At 39.9% G+C, this 22,803-nt stretch overlaps 1 protein-coding gene across 2 annotated transcripts; it reads right to left on the bottom strand.

Annotated features, from left to right (window-relative positions):
- Nucleotides 1–1,608: 1,608 nt before the first annotated feature.
- elmo2 (engulfment and cell motility 2) lies at nucleotides 1,609–22,340 on the bottom strand. 2 transcript variants are annotated; one of them, XM_053444417.1, is made up of 23 exons: nucleotides 22,099–22,340; nucleotides 18,331–18,397; nucleotides 18,120–18,215; nucleotides 17,505–17,545; nucleotides 16,203–16,275; nucleotides 16,057–16,107; nucleotides 15,317–15,486; nucleotides 15,058–15,157; nucleotides 14,632–14,783; nucleotides 13,663–13,741; nucleotides 10,422–10,457; nucleotides 9,991–10,041; nucleotides 9,198–9,320; nucleotides 8,883–9,002; nucleotides 8,642–8,746; nucleotides 8,446–8,554; nucleotides 8,049–8,185; nucleotides 6,869–7,032; nucleotides 6,518–6,630; nucleotides 6,330–6,437; nucleotides 6,143–6,225; nucleotides 5,959–6,036; nucleotides 1,609–4,961 (listed from the first exon to the last, which is right to left on the bottom strand). In XM_053444417.1, exons 3-23 carry the CDS (start codon nucleotides 18,195–18,197, stop codon nucleotides 4,761–4,763), a joined length of 2,172 nt encoding a protein of 723 aa, XP_053300392.1. In that variant the 5' UTR covers nucleotides 18,198–18,215; nucleotides 18,331–18,397; nucleotides 22,099–22,340; the 3' UTR covers nucleotides 1,609–4,760. The 2 variants fall into 2 exon arrangements, with proteins under 2 accessions (XP_053300392.1, XP_053300400.1); XM_053444425.1 differs by lacking the exon at nucleotides 10,422–10,457.
- Nucleotides 22,341–22,803: the final 463 nt, after the last annotated feature.

The raw sequence follows: 22,803 nt of genomic DNA, 5'->3' as shown, positions 1-22,803 counted from the left end.
CAGATTAGCAGCCTAACATCCGAGCATAAACGTGATCCAGAATTGATTGTGTTAAATTCTATTTTCAGCTATTAAACAATAAATGAACAATAAATCTTTTTAATATATACAGTCTTACTGTTTCATATCTACTCCTTACCACAATCTGAGTTGAGATTTCACTAAAAACTAAAATGGCACTCAGTACAGCGCATAAGTCCAAATGTTGAAAAATGCCCAATCACGAAATATTAAAGAAAAGTGGGAAACCAATTCCGCTTCCTAATCCGGATCTGCAGCTTAACCTTTTGAGTTCCTATGGCTTTTTATCGTTTTTTACAACAGACAGGGGTGAAAACATAACCTTCTTGGTTGAGATAATGATCATTAACCAGCTGTTGATCACATCAGTGAGCTGCACTAAACATAGAGCGAGGGATGACGGATTTTAACTCCCATCATACAAATTGCATACTACTGATCATCTGCAGCAACAGCTCCTTCTTATCTGTATGCAGCTGCTGTTGCTCCACTGTAGAAATGAGTCCAATAAAAGCTCAGGATGCCTGACTCCTACTCATTAAACACAAGAGGCAGTGTGTCCCCCTACTGGATAAGACCTGGAACTGAACAGACGCTGTAGTCAAGACAAAGCCGAGGTTCGCATTTTTTAAATCTTAATCTTAATATTATACTCACATGTTTATAATAATTTTATAACAAATATAATCCTAGTACAGAGATGACTTCAGATCGGTCACATGTTATATTTCCTTTTTGTGCATTTACAGAGCTGAGTTGTAACACTGAGGAGAAATAGCCAGTAAATAATTTATTAAATTAAAACGATTTTGTACCTGATGTACTTTAAACACATCAGGTACTTAAACTTGAATATTTTCATGTAAGCTTCTTTTTACCTTGAATCCACTATATTTCAGAGGGACATTTTATAACAGATTGTAGGTAAAATTACTTGCAAATTAAAAAAATTAAGGTTTTACATAATACAGTTGATTTTATAATATGGGATTCGGGTCAGCGTAAAACTTCTTATATCAAAATGAATACCAAATCAGTTAGTTAATACAATGATTTATTAATTTAATGTAATGACAGGGGCCAGTCTGACTTTACAATGACTGTTTTTATTGTGACGCTTAAGTGCAAATCACAAATGCATAAACTTCAAACGGGAAAAGTAGGCACCTACAGTCGACAAGGTTCATCGCTGATTGGATGAAGGAGCTGTCTGTCTGTTAAACAGTAAGGACATGCTGACAGAAAATGTTTTGTTTTGATATTTATCATTTGTGGCGTTTTGTGATTTGACATTGTATTTTGCACTTCAGGGTTAGGGTTAACTCTATTAATATCTTTTGAAATACTTTTTACTTGTGATGAAATACTTTCTAAATCTATTTTTACTTAATCAAAAGATCTGAACACTTCTTACACCACTGGTTCAGGTTCAGTTATTTGCCTTGAGAAACACAAATACTGAATTATCATCTAAATTTACTCTTCAGTTCTATTTATGAACAAACCTTCAATCACAGACTGAGCCTTTAATTCAAAAAGGTGCATATAACAAAGTATCTGCTAATAAAAATGAACCTTTACCACTAGTTAGACTTTGTATTTATTCACACAAAACATAATACATCTCTTTCAATAAGGCAACACAATACTGCATATACATACAATTATCCATATGTATACAATATTTGATGTTGTTATTTCCCAACTAACAACAAGTCATTCTGAACTGTCACTAGCAAGTGTAAATAAATATTTAAGCGAGTCATGTAAAAGAGTACAAGATGCGAAAACTTCAAGTTATACGGTCACGTCCGATGCAACAACTCTTTCCACACTGGAAACTTTGCTGAGTTTTCTTGATATATTTTAGCTGCGTTTTTATTTTTATTTTCAGAGAGCAGATAAAAGGTTGACTGACCTGCTGGAATATAAAGCAAACTTTTTAAGCAGTCGAAAAAACGAAAAGAAAACAATTTGAAATAAACAAAATCAAACAAATCAAACAAATATGCCTTTTCAAAAACAGTAACTTCCATTTTTTATCTTTACATTAACACTGACATCATCATTAGGTGCTGGAGTGGGCGTCGTCCCTAAATGATATGAGGTGATTGTGGTTTGAAAATGTGATTGATACGAAAGCAATTTGACACAAAAATTAAATTCCAGTGTGAAATGTTCTTCCACAGTGACGTGCGTGCTGGATGGTTCGTACATGCTGATGCAAAGTGTCATGTTAGCTCAATACCCATCCTCTTCACAGCTGATTAGATTGTACAATCACTTACAAAAATATACTTCTATTCTGCATTAACAGATGACAGCAGTGTTTAGTACCACAGTAAGTCGACAGGACATTGAGTGACTAGAATGAAATACGAAGAGAGTTTAGAACCAATGAAACTGGGAATAAAAAAAATGACATCAAGCTTTAAAACTCTAATCGAGACCACTGTATACAAAGTACAAGACTCTGACTGCTAATATGAGCCATACTAAATGTTCCTGATGCCCACGGCCTCGTCCCTCTGCTGTTTTTGACTAGCTCCCATTCATTTGAGGGCAGTAAATCTGGCACATCGACTAAAAGAAGCCAACAGAGCTGCTGCTTAGTCCCTTTGAATTCAGCTCTGCCTGCGCACAGTGCGATAAAAAGTCTAAATTTGAGCTTAGAGAATGCTGATTAATTCAAACACCAGAGGCGTCAAACACTCTTGGAATGTGAAAGTAAGTTTGCTTCAAACAAAACCACTGTACAGCTGAATAATACCATGTAACGTATAAACAACTAATAAATGGTTTACAGCACACTATCATGTAGTTGTAGCACATATAAATCAAACAGTACATGAATGTTTGACAAATCATCTTTATGTAACTAAATCTTTTGTTTTATTCCTGCTGTTTATATGGGAAACACTTAATGAATGCATACATATATATATACCAATAAATAACAAATGTTGAAAACTGATATATACTGTGTTATCAAATGTTCATTATTTGTTAATACACCTGTGTTAATATATGTATATCAATAAATGTTTCAAAAGAAAAGTTAAAGTAGTTAATAAAAACATTTATGAATGATTAATATTCTCCTGCTATTGGCTACAACTGCATTATATTGTGTGATTTTGTGTTTTACAGTAAACCATTCATATACTGCTTATTAATGCTAATATGCAAAATATGTTGATAAGGCAATGCAGTAACTATGATTGGAAAAGAAAGGTTCGTATGTGTTGGATGTCAGAGGTTTAATCCCGATTTATATCAGTTTTGTTACATCTCTTAACACAAAAGACACAAAATCTCGTAATCCACGCACATACACACACATACAAAACATACACACGTGTGATAAGCAGGCGCATCTTCATAAGTCTCCACCTACTTGGATAGTTTCATTTCAGTGGGATATATTGACATGTTATTGAAAATGTCTATGAAAAAGTTACTCAATACTCTGATCAGAAAAGTGAGTAAAACAAAGTGAGGCAGCATGAATGAGTAAACAGACGCTAGAACAGTTACTGTATTTAGTTTAAAGTGAATATGTATTAGTCAGGTAACTGATCAGTTGATCAGGAGACAATTAAAAGATCTGTCGATAAGAATGTGAAGCAGTTTACAACTTTCTCCATGATCCATTAACAGCCTTTGGAGAAGTTTTCTGTGAAAACTCAAAGAGCCTAACATACCCTCTCCTGAGCGTCTCCTGTTCTTTTCCCCTACAGCACTTATCATTAAAAACTACAGACACATGTTGCTGGACCTCTCCACACATCGCATTAGTGCAGTGAAAGTCAAATCTGGTTTAGAGCCTAAAATGTAGTTTACAGTCAAACTATAACGACGAGAGCAAGCATCAGCATCATTTATAATGATTATTTTTAATGGTACATTTAAAGTGTTAGAAATATAGTTAGTTTATAGTTTTTCAGCTTCTTAAATATGACTCTGCTGGTTTTCATTAGATTTCATTACAGCGCACTGAAGATCTTTGGGCTTTGAAATGAAACAAGTACTCTCATTATATCAAATTGGGCTGTGGGGAGATTGATTCACATTTTCCCACGATTTTATAGATTCAATCTATCATTAGATTATTAATACTTTTTTTCTGTTTGATTAAAGGTTTCTAAATTTTATAGAGAAAACGATACATCAATCTATATAAGATACATTAATCTGTATATCAGTGAATCATTTAAACATCCATAAGTAGTCCAACACCTGTCTGTCACAGAATTATATAGATTATAATAGTAACAAATGTGGAGAACAGATTATCCTTTCACCTTCACCGCTTCTTTCCCTTCTTCTCCTATTCATTTTTAGTCTTTGATTTTTCTTGCTCAACCATCAGAAAGCAGCAAAATGAGGAACAGAGTGTTAAACTGATAAATAAGATCCAATCACTAAATCTCTACCAGCTCCAGGAGAACTTCCCTGTAAAGGAACCCCGACCTCTGACCTCCCTCTGAAGCTATCAACACATTTCTTCTATATGAGGAACCTTACGGCATCAAGAACACAGAGACGAGGAGAAGGCTCCAATGTTGTGAAAAGTAAAATTCAAAAGTAGCCTTTTTCTGGGGGAAATACTTGCAGGTAAACTTGTCAACAGAGCAAGTATTGTCATCCTGAACAAAAAAACACATGCAGCGCAAATGCACACTCGCGCCTATACTCCCATGCACACACACACACACACACACACACACACACACATCTCAGCTGTAGTTGTAGGTGAAGTTGTACGAGCTAGGCTCCTTTGGGACAGGGGGAGGGGCTTCCGGGATTGTGATGTTCTCAAGGTCAAGGAGGCGGAGCTTCATCTCCATGCTGATGAGAGTATCCAGGTCACTGCGCGTGAGGTCGCTGCCCATCTCTCTGCCCAGCAGCGCACACAGGCCATCGGTCCAGATGCAGTACTGCTCCAAACAACAACAACACACAACACAATGCAAACACACACATTAAGGATGAAGAATTATTTGTCATAACATGTGTCGTGAGCTACAGTATATAGAATATAACTGTGTGTCTGTCCGTTCGTTGATTTGTGTTTGTGTTACAATCAAACACACATTTGGTTCTGACTGAGAAGATATTGACCCCGTACACACCCAGTACCAAGACAAGTCCTGAGAGATCCGGTCACACGTGGCCAGCGCTAAGAACATGTTCACATCTGGTATTAAAATGCTTCCAGAAAGTGTCTCCTGTGACCACTTGTGATCAGATCAGACTTCTCCGCTCCACATGCAAATTAACACGCATGTCATTTGTGTTAGTTAAGACCAAACAATGTTATTCTGAGCCAGTCTGAGCTTACAGATGACCAATGTCCCTGTTAGTGTGTGTGTGTGTGTGTGTGTGTGTGTGTGTGTGTTGGCACGAGCAAGCGAAAGAGAGGTAGGCAGGCTAGTCAGGAGAGTCTGAATGAATCTTGTGCGGCTGTGAAGAAAGATTTTACCAATTCAATCAAAGTATTGATCATTATGTGGTGATCAGTGTTGATATCTTGCGGTGATTACAAACAAATCATCAAGAAGAGAAAAAATATGTTTGACTCGTATTGAAACTGCAGCGGCTCTGATGACGTCAGCTGAGCATGCACTGTTTTATGGTGGATGATAATACTAATTCTAATAAATTCTAGCAATTATAGTTTATACACTTTAAGTCAATTTGCACAAATCGAAATCAGTTAATAAGTGTCTAAACTTATATCTAAACTTGAATCTAAACGTGTTGTTTCTTTGGCTACGTTGGGTCAGATTGAGGATACATAGCTTGTTTACAGTATTTGCAACTGTCCAAACAAATCACACCAAGGGGGAAAGGGCGGTTTGACTTTACCAGACTAAAAATATGCCAACAACACGGAGTAGTTTAGCTTTAAGCCTTAAGAGTTGCAGAGCTTACCTCATACTTGTTCGGTGCAACAAAGTTGAGCGTCTCATCGGGATCGTAGAGGACAGAGAAGGCCAACTCCAGCACCTCCTGAGAGAGTGAGACAAAACTTTGCATCTACACTGGGTCACAGTAAAAGAATCGAGAGAACAACTCGAATGACGAGAAGAAAAAAAAACAGTAACAATAATACTACCTTGTTTTGTTTGAGAGCACTTTTTTCTTTCATATGAGGGCAGTCTTTCCCAGTTACCACGGATTTGATATCTGATACAGGAACTATGAGGAATCCAAAGGATAAAATTAATCTATGGTCTGTGTGACGGTGTGTTATAAAAGGTCTGAAAAATGAAGCCATAAAAAAGGCTTTGAATGTGTCTTACTCTTGTCACTGAGGAGTTCAAAAGCCACCTCACCCTGAGGCGACTCATCCAGGTCTCCGTAGTGCAGCACTTTGTGATTCAGAGAGAGTCTGCAGAACCAAAATTTCTCTACAATCGAGACAGGGAACACAAAGCTTAGCTGACAATCAACAGCTGCAGTAACAAGCACAGTGATGGCGGATGTATACCTTGCCTTCGGCGGTTCCCCAGCTTACGGAAGCAGCTTCCCTCACACAGCCGGTTGAATCGCTGTTGCTTGATGAGCTCTAAGATCTCGGGCTGAATTCTCTCCCGCAGCTCGCTGTGACACAAACACAGCTTCAGCAACACAGACACACACACACACACAAACACACACACAAATGTGTACGACACTATACTATCTACAATTACACTTATAGAGCTGAGTGTGGATTTCAGCAGAAGTCTGTTTCTAATGATGCAATACTCTAACCATTTAGTTAAACTCCACTGATGTGAATGTCCAGGGATGATAGAAACAAACAGTTTAAGACTATAGCAGTTAAACACAGACGTACATGATAGGTGGAGACTGGAAGTCATCCTGGCTCATTCTCTCCGACTGCCGCAGACGCAGGATCTCTGAGTAGTTGAGGCCTCTCAGTTTATTCTTCAGCTGGTCTAAAGAGGACGGCTTCATGGCCAGAGCTCTGGTGATCTGCTCACGCACCACCTGCATCACCTGGGTACGGTTTACACGCACGGCGCACACAAGAAGGATTGAGGAAAAGACGTGATTAGTAACGTTTTCAGATCTGCTTGCGATGGTTTTGAGTGAACCATGACGGTTCTTGAGCTACAATTCACAGAACCCTTATTTTCCAATTTAGAAAGTAGAAATCTTTGCCTATCAAAAAGGTATCATTATTTGACATGTAAAATTCTATGCTGAAGAATATAAAGCACTTTCAGAAAGTTTTGCACACTTGATTATGATTAGATCTAATTTTAAATGGATATAATTGCCATCAATCAACACGCAGGTACCGATAATGACTGATTGAGAACATGTATTAACAACAGTTTGTAATTCAGACTTCAATTCAGTAATTTCTAAAAGTCTCTTAGGTAGCAATCACAGCTTTAGTCTTAATAGGCAGGTCTAGTCAAACTTTCTACACCAGGATTGAGAGAGTTTATCTCTTTCTTCCTGCCACATCCTATTGAGCTTAGATCGGATAAAGTGTCTGAATCAACTTCAGGTCCCTGTACAGATGTTCTGTGAGCTCTAAGTCTGAGCTTTGGCGAAGGCACTCAAGTGTCTGGACAGTCAGATCTATAAAGGGTTCCTTGAACTTCATGACTTCATGTTCGACTAACATTTAAAATGGAACCTTATGTACACAGGTGCTTTACTAAACTATGTCCAAACTATACTTAAAAATATGTCTTAACTATTCAATTTGACAAAGTTGAACTCCAGTCAAGTTCTCAAAACAAATTAAAGGAAAATGTATGCAAACATAGATGCACCTGAACTCAATTTGAAGTGTCTGACTACAGGTTATAATTTCATTTTAAAAATCCAATCTACAGCACAGAGTGAATGAGGTCTGATTATCTTCCGGGGACAGAGTGCTATATATCTGTGATGTTTGACTTAACTCCCAAGTACACAATGAAAGCTAGGCTGGAGATTTAAACTCGTATATAAATATGAATATATTAAAGAAAATTGTGAGTTCTTTAATCCCCCACCTTGTTGAAGTCCTCGGCTGTGGCCCTCATCTCCTTCCAGGTTTTATTAAGCAGCTGAATGCAGACACAGAAGAACTCCTCCCACGCCCGGTCATGGGTAAAGAACATGGGGTGGTAGTCGTTGCAGCCCTCGTTAGCTAAGAAAAGAAACGACTTCAGTTGTATAATAAAAAAAATGGAGTGAAAGAAGAATCCTCCATCATATTTCAAAGATTGCAGTATAGAAAGAGACAGAAAACAAGGTCAGGGAGGGTTTCCTGGCCAGAAAATTGACATTGCAGTTATGTGGTTTGTTTCTTTACCCTTCGGACACTAGACACGTGTTTATCCCATTTCGAGACAACGATTTGATAAAAGAACAAGAGCTACATCTCCTGTTACACACACATCTACTTACGTAACTCTCCAACCTGGAGGATCTCGCACAACATTCGAGTGAGTTCGATGGCGCACCGGCCAAAGGGACATTCGTGCTTGTCCTCACGGCTACTGTTCTCCAGGACAATCTGTCAGGAGTGAGGGGACACGTTAGGTGTGGTTGACTTCTATGCCTTTGTGAGCTGTGAGAAGTGATGCCCAACGCCAGAACTCACCCTGATGTACGTGTCCTGGTGAACTTTGGCCAGGTACAGCATGTTGTCCAGAGCCAGCATCCCTGGAGGAGTCTGGGTGAAATCCATCGCTGGGTTCACATGGTTCTTAACACAGAAATAATATGAAGAGACAATAAAGCTGTTAAAAACATAATTATTTTTTCTGTTTTATTCTATTTATATTTCTAGTTCTTCAAGTGTTCTCTCCCCAAACAGAAGCAGCTGAGATGTGGAGACTCACAGTGAAACCCAGCATCTTGTAGTCCTTGGTGTACATGGCCTTTCTCTTCTCTGTGCCTGTCGGGTCATTTTCTCCATCAAAGGCAATCCTACGCAGCTCAAAAATGATATCTCTCTGGGTCTGAGGCAAAACAAGAGGACATAACATTAACAGACAGTTGTTGGAATTGAACGTCAGAAAAACATTAAGTGAGAAGCAACAAAATTTGGATGGCAGGACACATTTTGGGCAGGGGGGGGAGAGAGTGCAGGAATCAGTTTTAAGAGGATTAATCAGGATTAAGAAAATAAACAGAAATTTAAAAAAAATCTTTACCTGGTCATTAGGATCCATTTTGGTCATCATTCTCTCTTCCAATAGGTTAAAGGTCAACACCTGCAGCACATACAGCTGGTGTGCCATTTCAGCTTTGATTGGTCGATTTCCTCTTATAACATGCTAGAAAAGGAGAACTTGAGTTAGGAACAGAATCTCTACATAGGTTTGCAATTTGTGCACCAACAACCGATGAATAATTCACAGAGCACTAATACAAATATACCTCTAGAATGTAAAATTAAAAGCCTGCTTGATTGTTCTTCAACGAGCTGAAGAGCATGTGCAATTGTCAGTCAAGGAAATGTTAAATGATTTTTTAAATACTGCCTTTTAACAGGCGATAACAGAGACAGTGGGAGCATCCAGCAGTTAACCAGGTCTCATTAAATCATCCCTCAGAGCGTGCAGGGCTGCAGAAATGTTTCTGGCTCCGGGAATCAGGAGTGCAGCGTCTTCCTCACTAATATTTGCAGCCACATCCAGATGAGCTGGTGCCAAAAGGAATTCTTTTCAGAGCAGACTCTGTTCCACTTCATGGATCTTCATGCCATATCACATTTGCTGGTTTTATGTCACAGCTCCCCGAGTGAGTACAGCTTTATCGACTTCTCTGCTTTGTCTCGGGGCTGAAACTTTCAGACCTCGAATGACCAAAAAAAACAAGAAGGCTGAAGAGATGTATTCTGTAAGTTTTAAAGCTTTAGTAGTGACTTAAAATTGACACCCATGTATTTCACAGCCGTCTGGAAGCTTAACAGCCACTGGAGCAGAGTATCAACTTCATACTCACGTTGAGGATGATGGATCGCAAGTGTTTCTGGGCCAAAGTGCTCGCCATTTCCTGAGAGGAAGAGATACAATAATCCAACACACAGGTCAGAAGAAGCAGGAAGGAAGGAGCAGAAAAGTGGAAAGACCTCACTTTAAATCTACCAACAGAAAATCAGAATTTAAAACGATTACTGAAATGTAGCAACATCCTGAAGCTATATGTCTATCTCTGGTTTGAACTCTGAGCTCCCTCCCTAATACATGGCAACAGGGTCTAACTTCAATATGTCAACACAGTCTGTCTGCTGCTGGAGCAAGCTATGGTTCTTTCTCAATTTGCATGGATTAGACAGCGGCTGTTCATGACTCAGAAACACCAGGAGAGAGTGAGGGAGGAGAAGGGCTGGGGGTGGAGAGGACGGTATGAGATGCTGCGGGATGTGTACTCACAGTGAGGTGCTGCTCCAGTGGGTTAGTATACTCCTCCTACGCGTTGAAGGGAGGGAGGAGGGACATGGGAGTAACAGCAATGGAAACAAAAAGTGCACACACGGACCATGAGATACAGGGATACATCACTGGCACAGCATGCAACAGAATACAGACATAGAACAGCACTACGTCGAATAAGAACGCAAAGCCACCTTACATGCTTTAAACAACCCTCTGAGGAGAAGGGGATCTTTTTATCAATATTTTAATAATCATGGAGCCACGGGGCCTCGACTAAGAAGTAACTTCTGGTTTAACACACATTTACTGCTGCTCATCTCTCCTCTCTGCTGTGGTAGCAGAAAAAGTCTGACATCACTTAACATAAACAAAGTAAAAATTAAACAGGCTACTAAGCAGTATGTAAATTCCTCAAATTATTCACAGTTAATATTTGGGCTACTTCTTTTAAGATCAGGCTTATTTGCCTTTCTACTTCTATGACCATCATTTATATTTCACTGTGTTGAAAGTCCCTATTAAAGGTCGCTATTACCGATTCAAACTGCGTTCCTTCTTATATTATATCAAGAACTTAATTTTTAGTTCAGACAATGTCACCTCGGTCACATGAACGTGCTTGTAGCTGGATAAGAGAAGCCAGCGTTTCCTAAGACTGTTGATAACCAGCTTCATAGCACAGGAAATCAGGTTGACAGATGTTAGGTTAAGAGAAGCTGGATAACGAAAAAGTATTCTGGTAAAGGCCCCTGATAAGTTGGGGTTTATATGAAAGACACAAAAGTGGAGAGACAACCAAACAGCTATTTGCAAACTGTTGTTCCCAAAGCTTTGACGGAACTGGAAAAGAAACCCATTACATTTTGGTAAAGAATCCAGATCAGAGAGTGGGGCCTTCTTTCAGCATTTCCCATAATTATATTTGCAGCTTGATGAAAAGACTACTATTTATGAGTGTGAAATTGAAAACCTGGATCCAGTGAATTTAAATGTGGTTTCACGAGGGGACTCTTCAGGCTTTGGCAGAGGGATGTAATCTTGGAGTGTGATTCTAGTTACCATATGTGTTTTCCGTTAAATATTATAACTTAAAACTGTGATACTGCGATTGTTGGCCAGGTCTCCCTTGTAAAGGAGTGTATTAATCTCAATGGACTAACCTTGTAAAATAAAGGCTGAAATTAATACATAAATAAATTATACATTGCTTCAAGACTTTCAGATCAATTTTCACACGTCACTTCTTTGAAAATTATATAAGTGAGAAGAAAGTATTTAACAGTAACCTGTGTATTGATTGAGCTGTAAACTGACTCAACTGAGCCAGACAGTATGTGCTGTATTTAACTCACTAGAACTGACTCAGATCACCCTCCAGTGGTCAAGAGCAGCAACATGAAAAGACAGCTTTCCTTCTTAGATAATTTTTAAATTACGTTTAACAAATATTTTTACCAGAATATTTTTTCAACCTAATTTCCCATTTAAGTGGTGGTTGACACTCACTGAAGCCAAAACAGCTTTCACAGTGAATCCGAATGACAAGCAACACATGACTATTACATCCACTTGGAATAGAGGGGGCTCGATAAAGATGCAGGAGCTTATTATTAAAAATTTAAATTCAACGTGGTACACATTCATAAATAGAGTTGTTGTTTTCTCTTAAGTGTACACACACTGCATAATGTCAACACTTAATGAAATACAATAATTCAGTCTACATTATCATTTCATTTTAAAGTAGTAGTAGTGAAGTGTTTTCTTTTATATCTTATTATTAAGTAAGACTTCAATGAGTAAAAAACAAAACTGATTGTCAGTGAAATCATAAATGGCTCATCTCTAGTGAGGAGAAAACATGGCTACCATGGTAACACAAAGTACAGTTGGCAGGTGAAAGCAAACAGAGGATTAACTGTCTGTCGATTTACTCAACAACAGCTCATGTAAAAAACGTTATAGTCAATGCAGCACATTCACGTTTCATCAGTAATACACCTGCAGAGTTTGAAGTTGAGTGGTTGTTGAGAAAATCTAAATAAAGACAAACAGACAGAAAATCCTCCATTGATATTTAGATCAGATATAACATCTTTTAGAAATAGCACACACACTGACACACACGGAGACAAAACAGCATGAAACAGGATGAGGCCCTGCAGTACGTTAGGGCACTAACTGAGCTGGGATAAGAGTGAGTACAGCTCAGGGGGGTGAGACGCTAGTGTTCAGTGACAGATTTTAAAAAGCCCTCACTCCTTTAGTTTTTGTACATTTGTTTCAAAGATATTTCAGATACAGAAAACTCTTTGTTTTTGCATCTCTAATATCAAGATGGACAACTGCGACATAATGTGAATATAGACTTTCACCATTTAATATTAGGTTACTGTATGTGGATGGTGCTTTTATTGATAACTGACTTCTTTTTTTTAATTCATCTCCTTCTGACTGTTTGACTAGTATAGACCATGAGTGACATTAAGGTAAATCCTTGACTTTAACAGAACTAATGAATCCCCTCTGAACTCTTTCTTCGTGTAGGATACTGTACCTGCTTTCAGACAGAAGGCCGACATTCCTCAAATTATTTGGGGGGACAGTAAGTGAAAATCGAATTTCAGAGCCGGTTGTGACGGACAATTTCCGGTGACTTTTCCTGCCAGCACCCTTATAAAATGTCAGAGTGAGCCCCTCTGAATGTTCTGGACATTTTCTTGTTGTTGTGAACACGTCTGACGTAAACAATCTCCTTCTGCCGTCTTCATATGACAAAGGCAAAATCAGGAAAATGTCCTGACCCAATTTGGCCATTTGCCATGTCTGAAAATGGCTTATGGTACTCGGTCAGTTATGGCTGGAGGGCTGCTGTGAACTATTCTGACATCACTACAGCAAAACAAATGTAAAAACCTCAAAGGAAGCGGAGTTCTACTAAGAGAGAGTGTGTCATTACAGCAATGACTGACAGACAGAATCCACAACGTGTCAGCTGGCAGACAGACATCTACCCATGAGATTAGCCTCAACTAACCTACTGCTGCACACACGAGCAACCAGGGTGAGGCAACTCTCTGGTACCGAAAATAAATATGACTACTGTGACTAAATGTAAAATGATTATGCATGGGTGGCTTTTTTAATGTAATGTGCAACTTCAACAGTATTAGTATTCCAGTCAGGTCTATCTATAAAGTGTACTCAGTCATTTTCTCTGTGACCGCTGTTCACTGACCTGTCGTCTGTCCTCTGGCGCCTTCAGGAAAAGAGCATTGATGAGAGCGATGGCGTACGTCTGGATCTCCTGGTTTGACCTGAAAGTTCATTCAGCATCATAACAACCAGTTAGAAGCATCGTGCTCCACAAATCTCCACAGATCTCAGGCTCACATCTAACCTACATCACACTTACTCTTACTCTATCACTATAACTACTGCCATAGACTGAATATTAAGAGGGCTGAGATGACAGCCAATACATCCTTATTCCTCCTCGTCCATGTTAGTGGATGGGACATGGACCAAAGTAGAAGACAGGATATTTTTTATATAACAGGAGGAAGTGGAGACACCTCGTCCATCTTAATTATCAGCCTATGAATATTTCTGAGGTGAGTGCAGGATTTTTAGACACCACTCCAACACTCCCACAATTTTTGAACAATTGTTTTCTCAATTTTACGTTAAACATTTCGTTGTCATTGGACATTTCTTTATTACCATAAAAAAGACCAAAACAAACAATTCATTTATCACACTAAAAAACTATGTCTAAGTAACTGAAACGTTATAGTTTCATTTCAGTGAGACACTGACATGATCCCAGATGAAATGTTTAATCATTAGGATTATTGCACGCTCTTTATTTTTTAATCAAGCTCACATTTATTGCTGCTTTAAATGCTGACTAGAACACTAAATGTGTATTAATCCACAGCTGAATGTAGTAGAGACACATCTGCTGAAACTACAGATTCCAACTGTTTCATGCTCAAGTTGGTTTTGGTCTTTTCAGTGGATTTTGTGACAACAAGAGAATAAAAATAGACTGGGTTCATCTACGAATCCTGAACGCACCCCTTAAAAAATGCCAAGAGCATATATCAACAGCAATTTTTATTAAATTTTATTTTTTATAGCCACATTCACTCCTCGGCCCTAATATCAGAGTGCGGAAAGCCCCTGTGCATGTGTGTGTGCTCACACTTGCAGGTGCCCGATGAGCTGTCCCACGGTGATCTCCTGGGCCACTCGGTGGTAGAGGCTGTGGCTGTTGAGGACCATGCTCTCCAGTATCGCCAGAGAACGCTGAAGGATGGACACATCCACCATTGGCTGGTTCACATAACCCGCAATCTGAGTTAGAGGAAGAGGAGATGCTTAACCCAGTGAATGACAAAAGTCAGACTCTGAGCTCATTCAGTGTTTGCGCAAGTTTATGCGATCCTTAAAAGTCAAAAAGTGATTCTAAAGAAAAAGAAAATGTATGTATGTAAATAAATAAAGCATGTGAGTAAACAAGGAATAAAAGGGAAGACCTGGAAACTTTTCAACAGTGGAGATTTGTCCAGCAAGGTCTCTGTGAAAGTCGAATGAGTCAGATGGATGACTCTATTGTTGGAGCAGGTACCTGTTTGATGAAGGACAGAGAGATGAGGTCCCAGGACACAATGCCATGATCCATTAGCTCCAGAAAGGCAGTGAGAGTGAAGGCCAGCATTTCACCGAAGCTGAAGGAGGTGAAGAACGGTTTGTCATCAACTGTTCACATAAGCTCACCTCTTCTAAATTCATAATAACTTTGTGTAAAAGGTTTCATTGGAAGTTTAGTTTCCAGACTGAATTAATATCACGTTGTCATCACAAAACAAAACAGACGCTGTGCTCACTGGGTGCCACTCTCGACAAGACGAGCCAGAGTCCCGATGCCTTCCATGTTGATGAACTCTGCGGCAAAGGTTGGATCTGCAGACAGCTTGGCGAGCTCTTTCAGAGCCTCGAGACGTGCGTCGATGCCGTGGGACTGGATCCTCTCCAGGAGCTGACGAGCAGCACGCCCCTGATTTCCAGATAGAAAAAACTGAAACCTCACATCCATGATGAATCTACCACTGAATGATGTTTTTGATGCTGTGCCTCAGCTCAAAAGCACTCATGACAGGTAAGGGTTAGGAAAAGTTGGGTGATACATTCATGATTTGTCTTCACCGTCTTTTTAATAGTGTGACTTGAATCACATCAAGTCACACAATTATTTTATTAAGAGCAGTATGTCTTAATTTAGTTTTAGGGTAACTCTCTGTACGGCTCATCTGCCTGGTCACTCTGATGCATCAGGTATTTAGAATAAACAACTGTGCTTAAGACATCATCAGTCTCCAGAAAACATTCATTCCATCTCCCTGAAAGATTTTCCTCACACAGTGTGTCTTAAAAAGAAACTTATAACGTCACATTTTAGAGATTCAAAAATCTTTCACAGACCTGCACAGACATAGTTTGATGTGTGCAAACCCTGTGTAGTTACTACACAATATGAATTACAGAACGAGCACTTCAGTTGCTAGGATATTCTCCTGTTTAAAGGAAAGTTTGAAACTGAACAGGACTATGAAGGAGGGTCACTCACAGGAGAAATGGCTAATCGAAGGATGGTCCCATTTTTGATTTCACCACGGCTCTAAAAAAGGTTATAGAGAAAGAATTTATGTACAAGATCAACAGCGATTAACAAAGATATCAACACAAGTTAAGGGAGAAAACAGTAGAGCTAACCTGCTCAGTGATATAAAGCTGAGGGCCGTCAGCATAACGCAGGGCAAACTGCTCTGCGCCTGACAAAGACCAGCTGAGGACAAACACAGAGAGAAAAGGTATAACTCATTGTAAGTGTATCTACCACAAACTCAGAGGAACATAATGCAGCAGTTTTAAAATGCAGCATAGTACACATGAACAAAAGGTTGCGGAGAGTCAGCTTCCTCCCTGCAGCAGTCGTATTTACACAAGCCGTGAGCAGAGAGATTGTAGAGGAGAATTATTCCGTGGGTGTTTAACAGTGAGGTGCAAAGAATTTTCCGTTTCCAGAGTCATCAGAAGATGACATATCTCCACCCACAGAACTCGACAGAGCAGATGAGTTGGTGCTAACACAGTTACCTGAAGTCGTGAGACAGTATTTTCCCCCAATAATAAAGAACACACACAAATCAGAAAGGAACAGGTCAAAGTCAGGTCATATTGTTTTGATTTTATTAGCTACGCTCCACTGAGAGTTGTGGTTTTCAGCAGCTCATCATCAGTTTTCAAATAAGTCCTCAGATTTATTTACAGGAGCTATGCGGAATTGACCAATGCACCTTTTGCCCTAATAATAATAATAAGAACCAAACTGACTGCTTTTTTAGTTCAATCTACATAAAATCTCATACATATAATTTGTTTATGATTGATCAAAAACAAATTTAAGTTAAAGACACAACTACTGCACAGTGGTTGTATGCCTCCACCAACCAGTGCAGATTCGGTGTATATATTTCTACATACTTTTTTTTTCAGATTCATATAAAGTCACTGTGACCTCTGAAAACTAAAACATGATCACTTCTATCTTTGACTCCCTTAAGCTGATCTTAAAATATCATGTTCAAGAAAAACATAAACATACTTTATGATGCCACAGTGACCTTGACCTTTGACCCGAGGCTACAAAAATCTAGTGGATTAATCTTTGAGTCAAAGTAAATGTTTGTGCAAAAAGGATTCCATGATGGTGTTCAAGAGATATCACCTTCACGTGGAGAAAATGTGCCTTGTGAGGTCACTATGAGCTTGACCTTTGACAGCCAAGATCTAATCATTTCCTCCTTTAGTCGAAGTGAATATTTGTACCAAATGTGAGGAAATTCCCTGAGGGCATTTTGGAGAGATATCCTGTTCTCAGGAATGTGACTTACAGACGTACAGACGTACCAACAACCTGAAAACATAATGCCTCCGGCCACTGGCTGTCACCGGCGTGGAGGCATAATAAAAAGTAATCAGTAAAATGTAAGGATGTGGAGGATGAATGCTTACCCATCACACACTTCTCGTATTATTGAGGACAAAGGTCTTTTCTGCAAAACAGAAAGAAAAGAAGAAAAGAAGAAAATGACAATATTGAATAGTTGAAATAACACATCAATCTCTGATTAAATGTTTGATTAACATATCAACACTTCACAAGTTTGTTGCACAACCATATCTAACTATAAATGGAGGAACCTCTGTCTGATTGTTTATCAACAACCCTATTGCTGAGGACCTCGGTCGACTTTAGATTGAGGTTTTCTTTCTAGCAAAACAAAAGCTGCTAGAAAAAACAACAACAGACATAACATAATCTTCAATAAACAAAAATAGACAGATTCAACCATGCACTGTTCTCCTATAGTTTCCACTGGTGGTAACCTGTTATTTATTTTATTTTCACAGCCTACAACCCTCACCCTCCAAGTTTACAGGCACTAGTCCATCAAAAAAAAAAAACTACATCTATCTCCCCTGATGTGTTTGTTGTCGTGACAACCACAGCACACTTGACCGTTTTCTGCATAACTATAGTACAGCTCGCTGAGCTCGGCAACACTCATGTCCTTCAATTGTAGTGCAGCAGTTTTATTTTATCTTATATTCTACACAAATACAGACCTGGTCCATCTCTATGAGCTGAGCATTAGCACCTGGCCATTCAATAGCCACCTTCACGATGTCAGCAGGGGGCGGCATGGCTGTTACTGTAAAACCCTAAAGAAGGAAAGAAGTCATTTGTGTTAAATCTTCATCGCCACTGTGTCAGGATATCGTGTTTTCTGATCATTGATTAACTTGAGGATTATATGAAGTAGAGTTTATACATCACCTAGGGGAGAAGTGTTGAGGGGTCAGTCACTCTCACAGCTCTGCTGTATAAACCACTGTGTCAGCTCCTGTGTTAACACACAAACCAACATGGTGGTCATGTCAGTGCAAAAACCAAAACACTCAAGTTTGCTGCATCTCTGCACTTCCTCTCCTCTGAACTGAATCTGTTCATGAAGGCATCAATAAGCATGACTGTTTCACAAAATCCACACACACACACACACACACACACACACACACACACACACACACACACACACACACACACACACACACACACACACACACACACACACACACACACACACACACACACACACACACACACACACACACACACACACACACACACACACACACACACACACACACACACACACACTAAGTTAAGCCTTCTGCAGACTGGACTCTGGGTCTGCTGTGTTTCTATGGACCTGGGAAATATTCATAATGTTATTGCACTTTATTGCTAAATCTTAACCCCTATTTGCACATCTTCACAAACTCTTTAGATGTGTTCGCCATTTCACATTTATCTTTCAGCCTTATGTTAAAATAATTCAAATTAATTTCCCTGTCATCAATCTACTGTCAACGCCACATAAGAACAGCACAAACACAGATGATAATCTTAGATGAAAAAGTAACATGTATGTACTGAATATCATATTACCTAAAATAACATGAAACTGCAGCACAGATAAGACAATTCGAGCTAATTACAAACAATTTTGTCATCATATATTAGTTTCTCTGGTAAAAATCCATTAAAACATCAGGATATACGATCTGCTTTTTGTTGTGACTATATTTGGAATATCATGAATCTCCGATTTATTACAACGTTCCCTGCTGCTCTTAAAATTTAGCTTTTTTGGCAATGAAAAGATTAAGACATTAAGACAAACTGTATGTATTTATCCAAAAACTGAGCAGAAATGTTCACAAATTAGAATCAAATGAGAAGTAACCTTCTGGCCATCTGCTCAAACTCTCATGATGGCCATCAAAAAGAGTCACCACAACACAATGTGTGGCGACAGAGAGATCCCTCAGCTCTGACATGGAGGAAGAATAACAAAGCTGTCTGAAAGACTCTGCTGCTTTTGGGAGGAAGGTGGCGAAGAAGAAAAGACGCTACTGCTCTCCAAATGGCTCTTTGCAGTCAGGCTGCTTTCAGAACACAAAACACTCTGTGTGGCTCACAGCTGCTCATTTGAAAAGAAATCTTAAACATTACCAGATTGTGACAGGTCAAATAAACCCTCTGAATCTAACCAACAGCCTGAGCCAGAGCCTTTAGTCTAGAGATTTACCAATTACAGTGAATTCCAGCAGCAGAACCTTTCGCACGGGTTTGTTTTCTGCTTTACTCTCCGGAGGAAATTGCATCTGTATACATTTATTATTGTAGTGCAGACACCGGGTCCTCACGACAAAAATATCTCTAAATGAAATAAAATATAAGACATACTACGAATATAACCATCGCTGCAACTATACACTGCATAATCATTGAAAATCGTTCCCACTCAGACTGAGATAAGGTGACGTACATGAGCTGCACATCATCCACAACAGATTGAGGTGGATTCTGCCAGCTGAGAGAGTCAGAGTGAAAGCTGCCAGCTGATTTCAGATTCCAAGCAGCCATCTGATGGAGAGAGACTGCATACCCTAACATAACGTTCTGTCAGCCTGACCTGCTGAAAATGTCCCCGTTTTCTGTACAAATTTGCAATTTATATCACGGCCAACTGGCGGAAAACTCAAAGAATGTTGCACAGACATTTAGTACAATCTTATTATTTATGCAGCACACTTATTTCTATTGTGGAGCTGGAGACAGTGTGTCCATATGATCCTGAATGGAAAAAAGAATTTTCTATAAGTATAATTAATTTTTAAACACATTCATTGGAGTCTCAAAAAACTGAAAAAATAAACACTCAACTTACTGTAACAGAAACAAAATCACTGCACCTTAGCACCGCACTGGCCAATAACTTATTGTTCTTTCTACGAGTATATATATATATATATATATTGTTTTGTACTTATATATATTGTTGTTTTATATCTGATGCACCAACCACACAGAGTCAATTTCCTGCATGTGAAAATACACTTGGCCTATAAAATAATTCTGACGTTTCTCAACATCTCACAGTTTTTCTAGAGAACAATTCATGGATGATGAAAGAAATCAGGAATTTTAAAGGGACTGATATTTATGAGTGTGTGAAATGTGTATCTAGTTAATTTAAATCTGGGTTCATAAGTGCACTGCTGGGCCTTGGCGCAGGCATGAGCTCAACTGATTGCCATTCTAGCTAATAATGAAACGCACTCGTTTGAGACCGCAAATGTATTTTGACATCAGGATCCACTCAAAGTATTTCACATCGGATCAGATAATAAAACTGAAAATGACAGTTTGACTCAACGTCTTCACCAAACTAAACCGTTAAAAAAAAAATTTGTATTGACATCTTAACATCAAGCTACTTAGAATGTATCAGATTTCCCATACGAGAGCTAAATAGTCATTTGTTATGACTGAGATTTATTTGTGTGTCCAAGTGGAATTGTGATGGTGCACCAACGTCCCAATGTAAATCCACAATAATTGCTATAAGATAAACTTGTCTTAATGTGTGTTGAAAGGTTTAGTGTGTAGAATTTAGTGACACCTAGTGGTGGAGTTGTATGTTGCAGCTGAACACCCCGCACCTCACACCTCCCCTTCCACACATGAAGGAGAACCTGTGGTGGCCTCCAGTTGTCAGAGGACCCGCTCCTGATGTAAACATAAAGTATTTAACTATAAAGGACCAATTCCAGAGTGAAGCAAACCACCATTTGTAGAAATTAGATGAAACACACTAGTGAAACCTCACTAGGATTATTTTATATTCAATAGATCCCTCTCAGCCACATCCTACACACTGGGCTCCTGCTGTATGGCATCACAGTGTGAATGTGATTCTCTCTCTCTCTCTCGCTCTCTTCCACACTCTCTCTCCTGGTGGCAGCTATGGGTGGTAGCTTAGCAACAGCTGAATAGAAATGCCCCAGTGTGATCCGAGGATCCTCTTCTCACAAAGACCCCCCAACTTCTTCTGGTCGCCGCCACCAGCTCCTCTCACACCGCCACCCGGATGCTTTCGACGCCATTTTAAACCTGCCTCTGGCCGTGGTGTGGTGCGTGCGTGCGGGCTGGCTGGTTCGAACAACCCGCTCCCGCTCCGTGGATGAAGCCCCAACTTTTCTGATAGCTTGTTAGCTTGTTGAATATGCGGAGTGGCGCCCCCTCTGGCGGCGCGACGCTCATTAGGAGAAATGGCTGCTCCGTTAGTGGATATAAAAACAACTGTTTTCCTTTATCCTGTCCACACGTGTAACACACATTTCACTGTGGTGGTGACAGTTTGAGTCTGTTAGTGTTTTACATGAATCGATCATCCTGCGTGTCGCCTGCTGTTATGATGCGTTAACGTTAGCTATCACCTCACACTACCACACTTCTCCTGTGGAAGAAGTCTTAACGCGGACTTATCTAGATGTATTATTGATTATTGCTGATGGATCGGGCTGCTCCGGAGCTATGGCAGCTCACACGCTGATGAGGCGGAGGCTCCGTGTTCAGCCTCAAACTGGATCAATCATAGCGGCTGCTAATGGCGCTGCGCTGGACAGATGCTAACACGGACAGACAGCTCCGTCTCCTCCCGGTGAAAGTCACATTAAACAGCATCACACTCACTCGTCGTTGCAGCCAGCGGCAGCGTCGATCCCCACAAGGCGGCTAATGGTTTCCAGTCATCCAGTCCGGTCCAGCGTCTGCTCCTCCATTGCAGTGCAGCCACAGTCTGTCTGCTTCACATCATGTCCCGACTCTGTCTGGATCTGTGCTCCGATCAGCTGTGTGGCTCAACGCTACTGTTAATGTCGATGCTCTGTTTCACTCACCCTGTGGTGGATGGGCCATCGATGGAGATGATGATGCCCTCGGTGTCCCGCCCTCCCCAGTGAAATAGTTTTGGAGAGGAGACTCATTTCCACGCCCTGTAGGCGGGACGCAATGTAAATATGTCACCTGCATCATTTGTGCACCCACAGACTGACACCTTTGTCCTGTCACTGGGCTGCAGCTGGGAGCCATCTGTCCTGCTGCACCGACTGACCTGTTAAGGTGCAGCAGGAGATGATCAATATGTTCAACAGCCTGTATTCAAGAGTTCCCTTGAGACATGCTACACACACATGTGGAAACCTGCAGTGCATAGAGGGAGTGTTGAGACATTGTGTCATTCAAGCCCATTTAATGTATCACAGCTGTACACGACTCCGAGAAAATGAACTGGGATGACACTCAGTAGAGCACAAAACTCCAGCAAGATACCACTGTCCCCATCATCTCAGTCAAGCTGAACCAAGTCCAACTCACTTGTGGATATCAGTTCCTTAA

This window comes from Pleuronectes platessa, chromosome 2 (assembly GCF_947347685.1).
Source record: "Pleuronectes platessa chromosome 2, fPlePla1.1, whole genome shotgun sequence".
NCBI classification, from domain to species: Eukaryota; Metazoa; Chordata; class Actinopteri; order Pleuronectiformes; family Pleuronectidae; genus Pleuronectes; species Pleuronectes platessa.
The sequence above is the reverse complement of the archived record's forward strand: the minus strand, read 5'-3'. Positions and strand labels throughout refer to the sequence as shown.

Coding starts and splice junctions, on each gene's coding strand:
- elmo2 (XM_053444417.1), bottom strand. CDS start 18,197: ATGCCGCCCCCTGCTGACATCGTGAAGGTGGCTATTGAATGGCCAGGT. Junction 14,784..15,057: donor CTCTGTCCTTCATCAAACAG/GTACCTGCTCCA, acceptor CCTCTAACTCAG/ATTGCGGGTTATGTGAACCA. Junction 9,321..9,990: donor TGCGATCCATCATCCTCAAC/GTGAGTATGAAG, acceptor CTCCTTTTCTAG/CATGTTATAAGAGGAAATCG.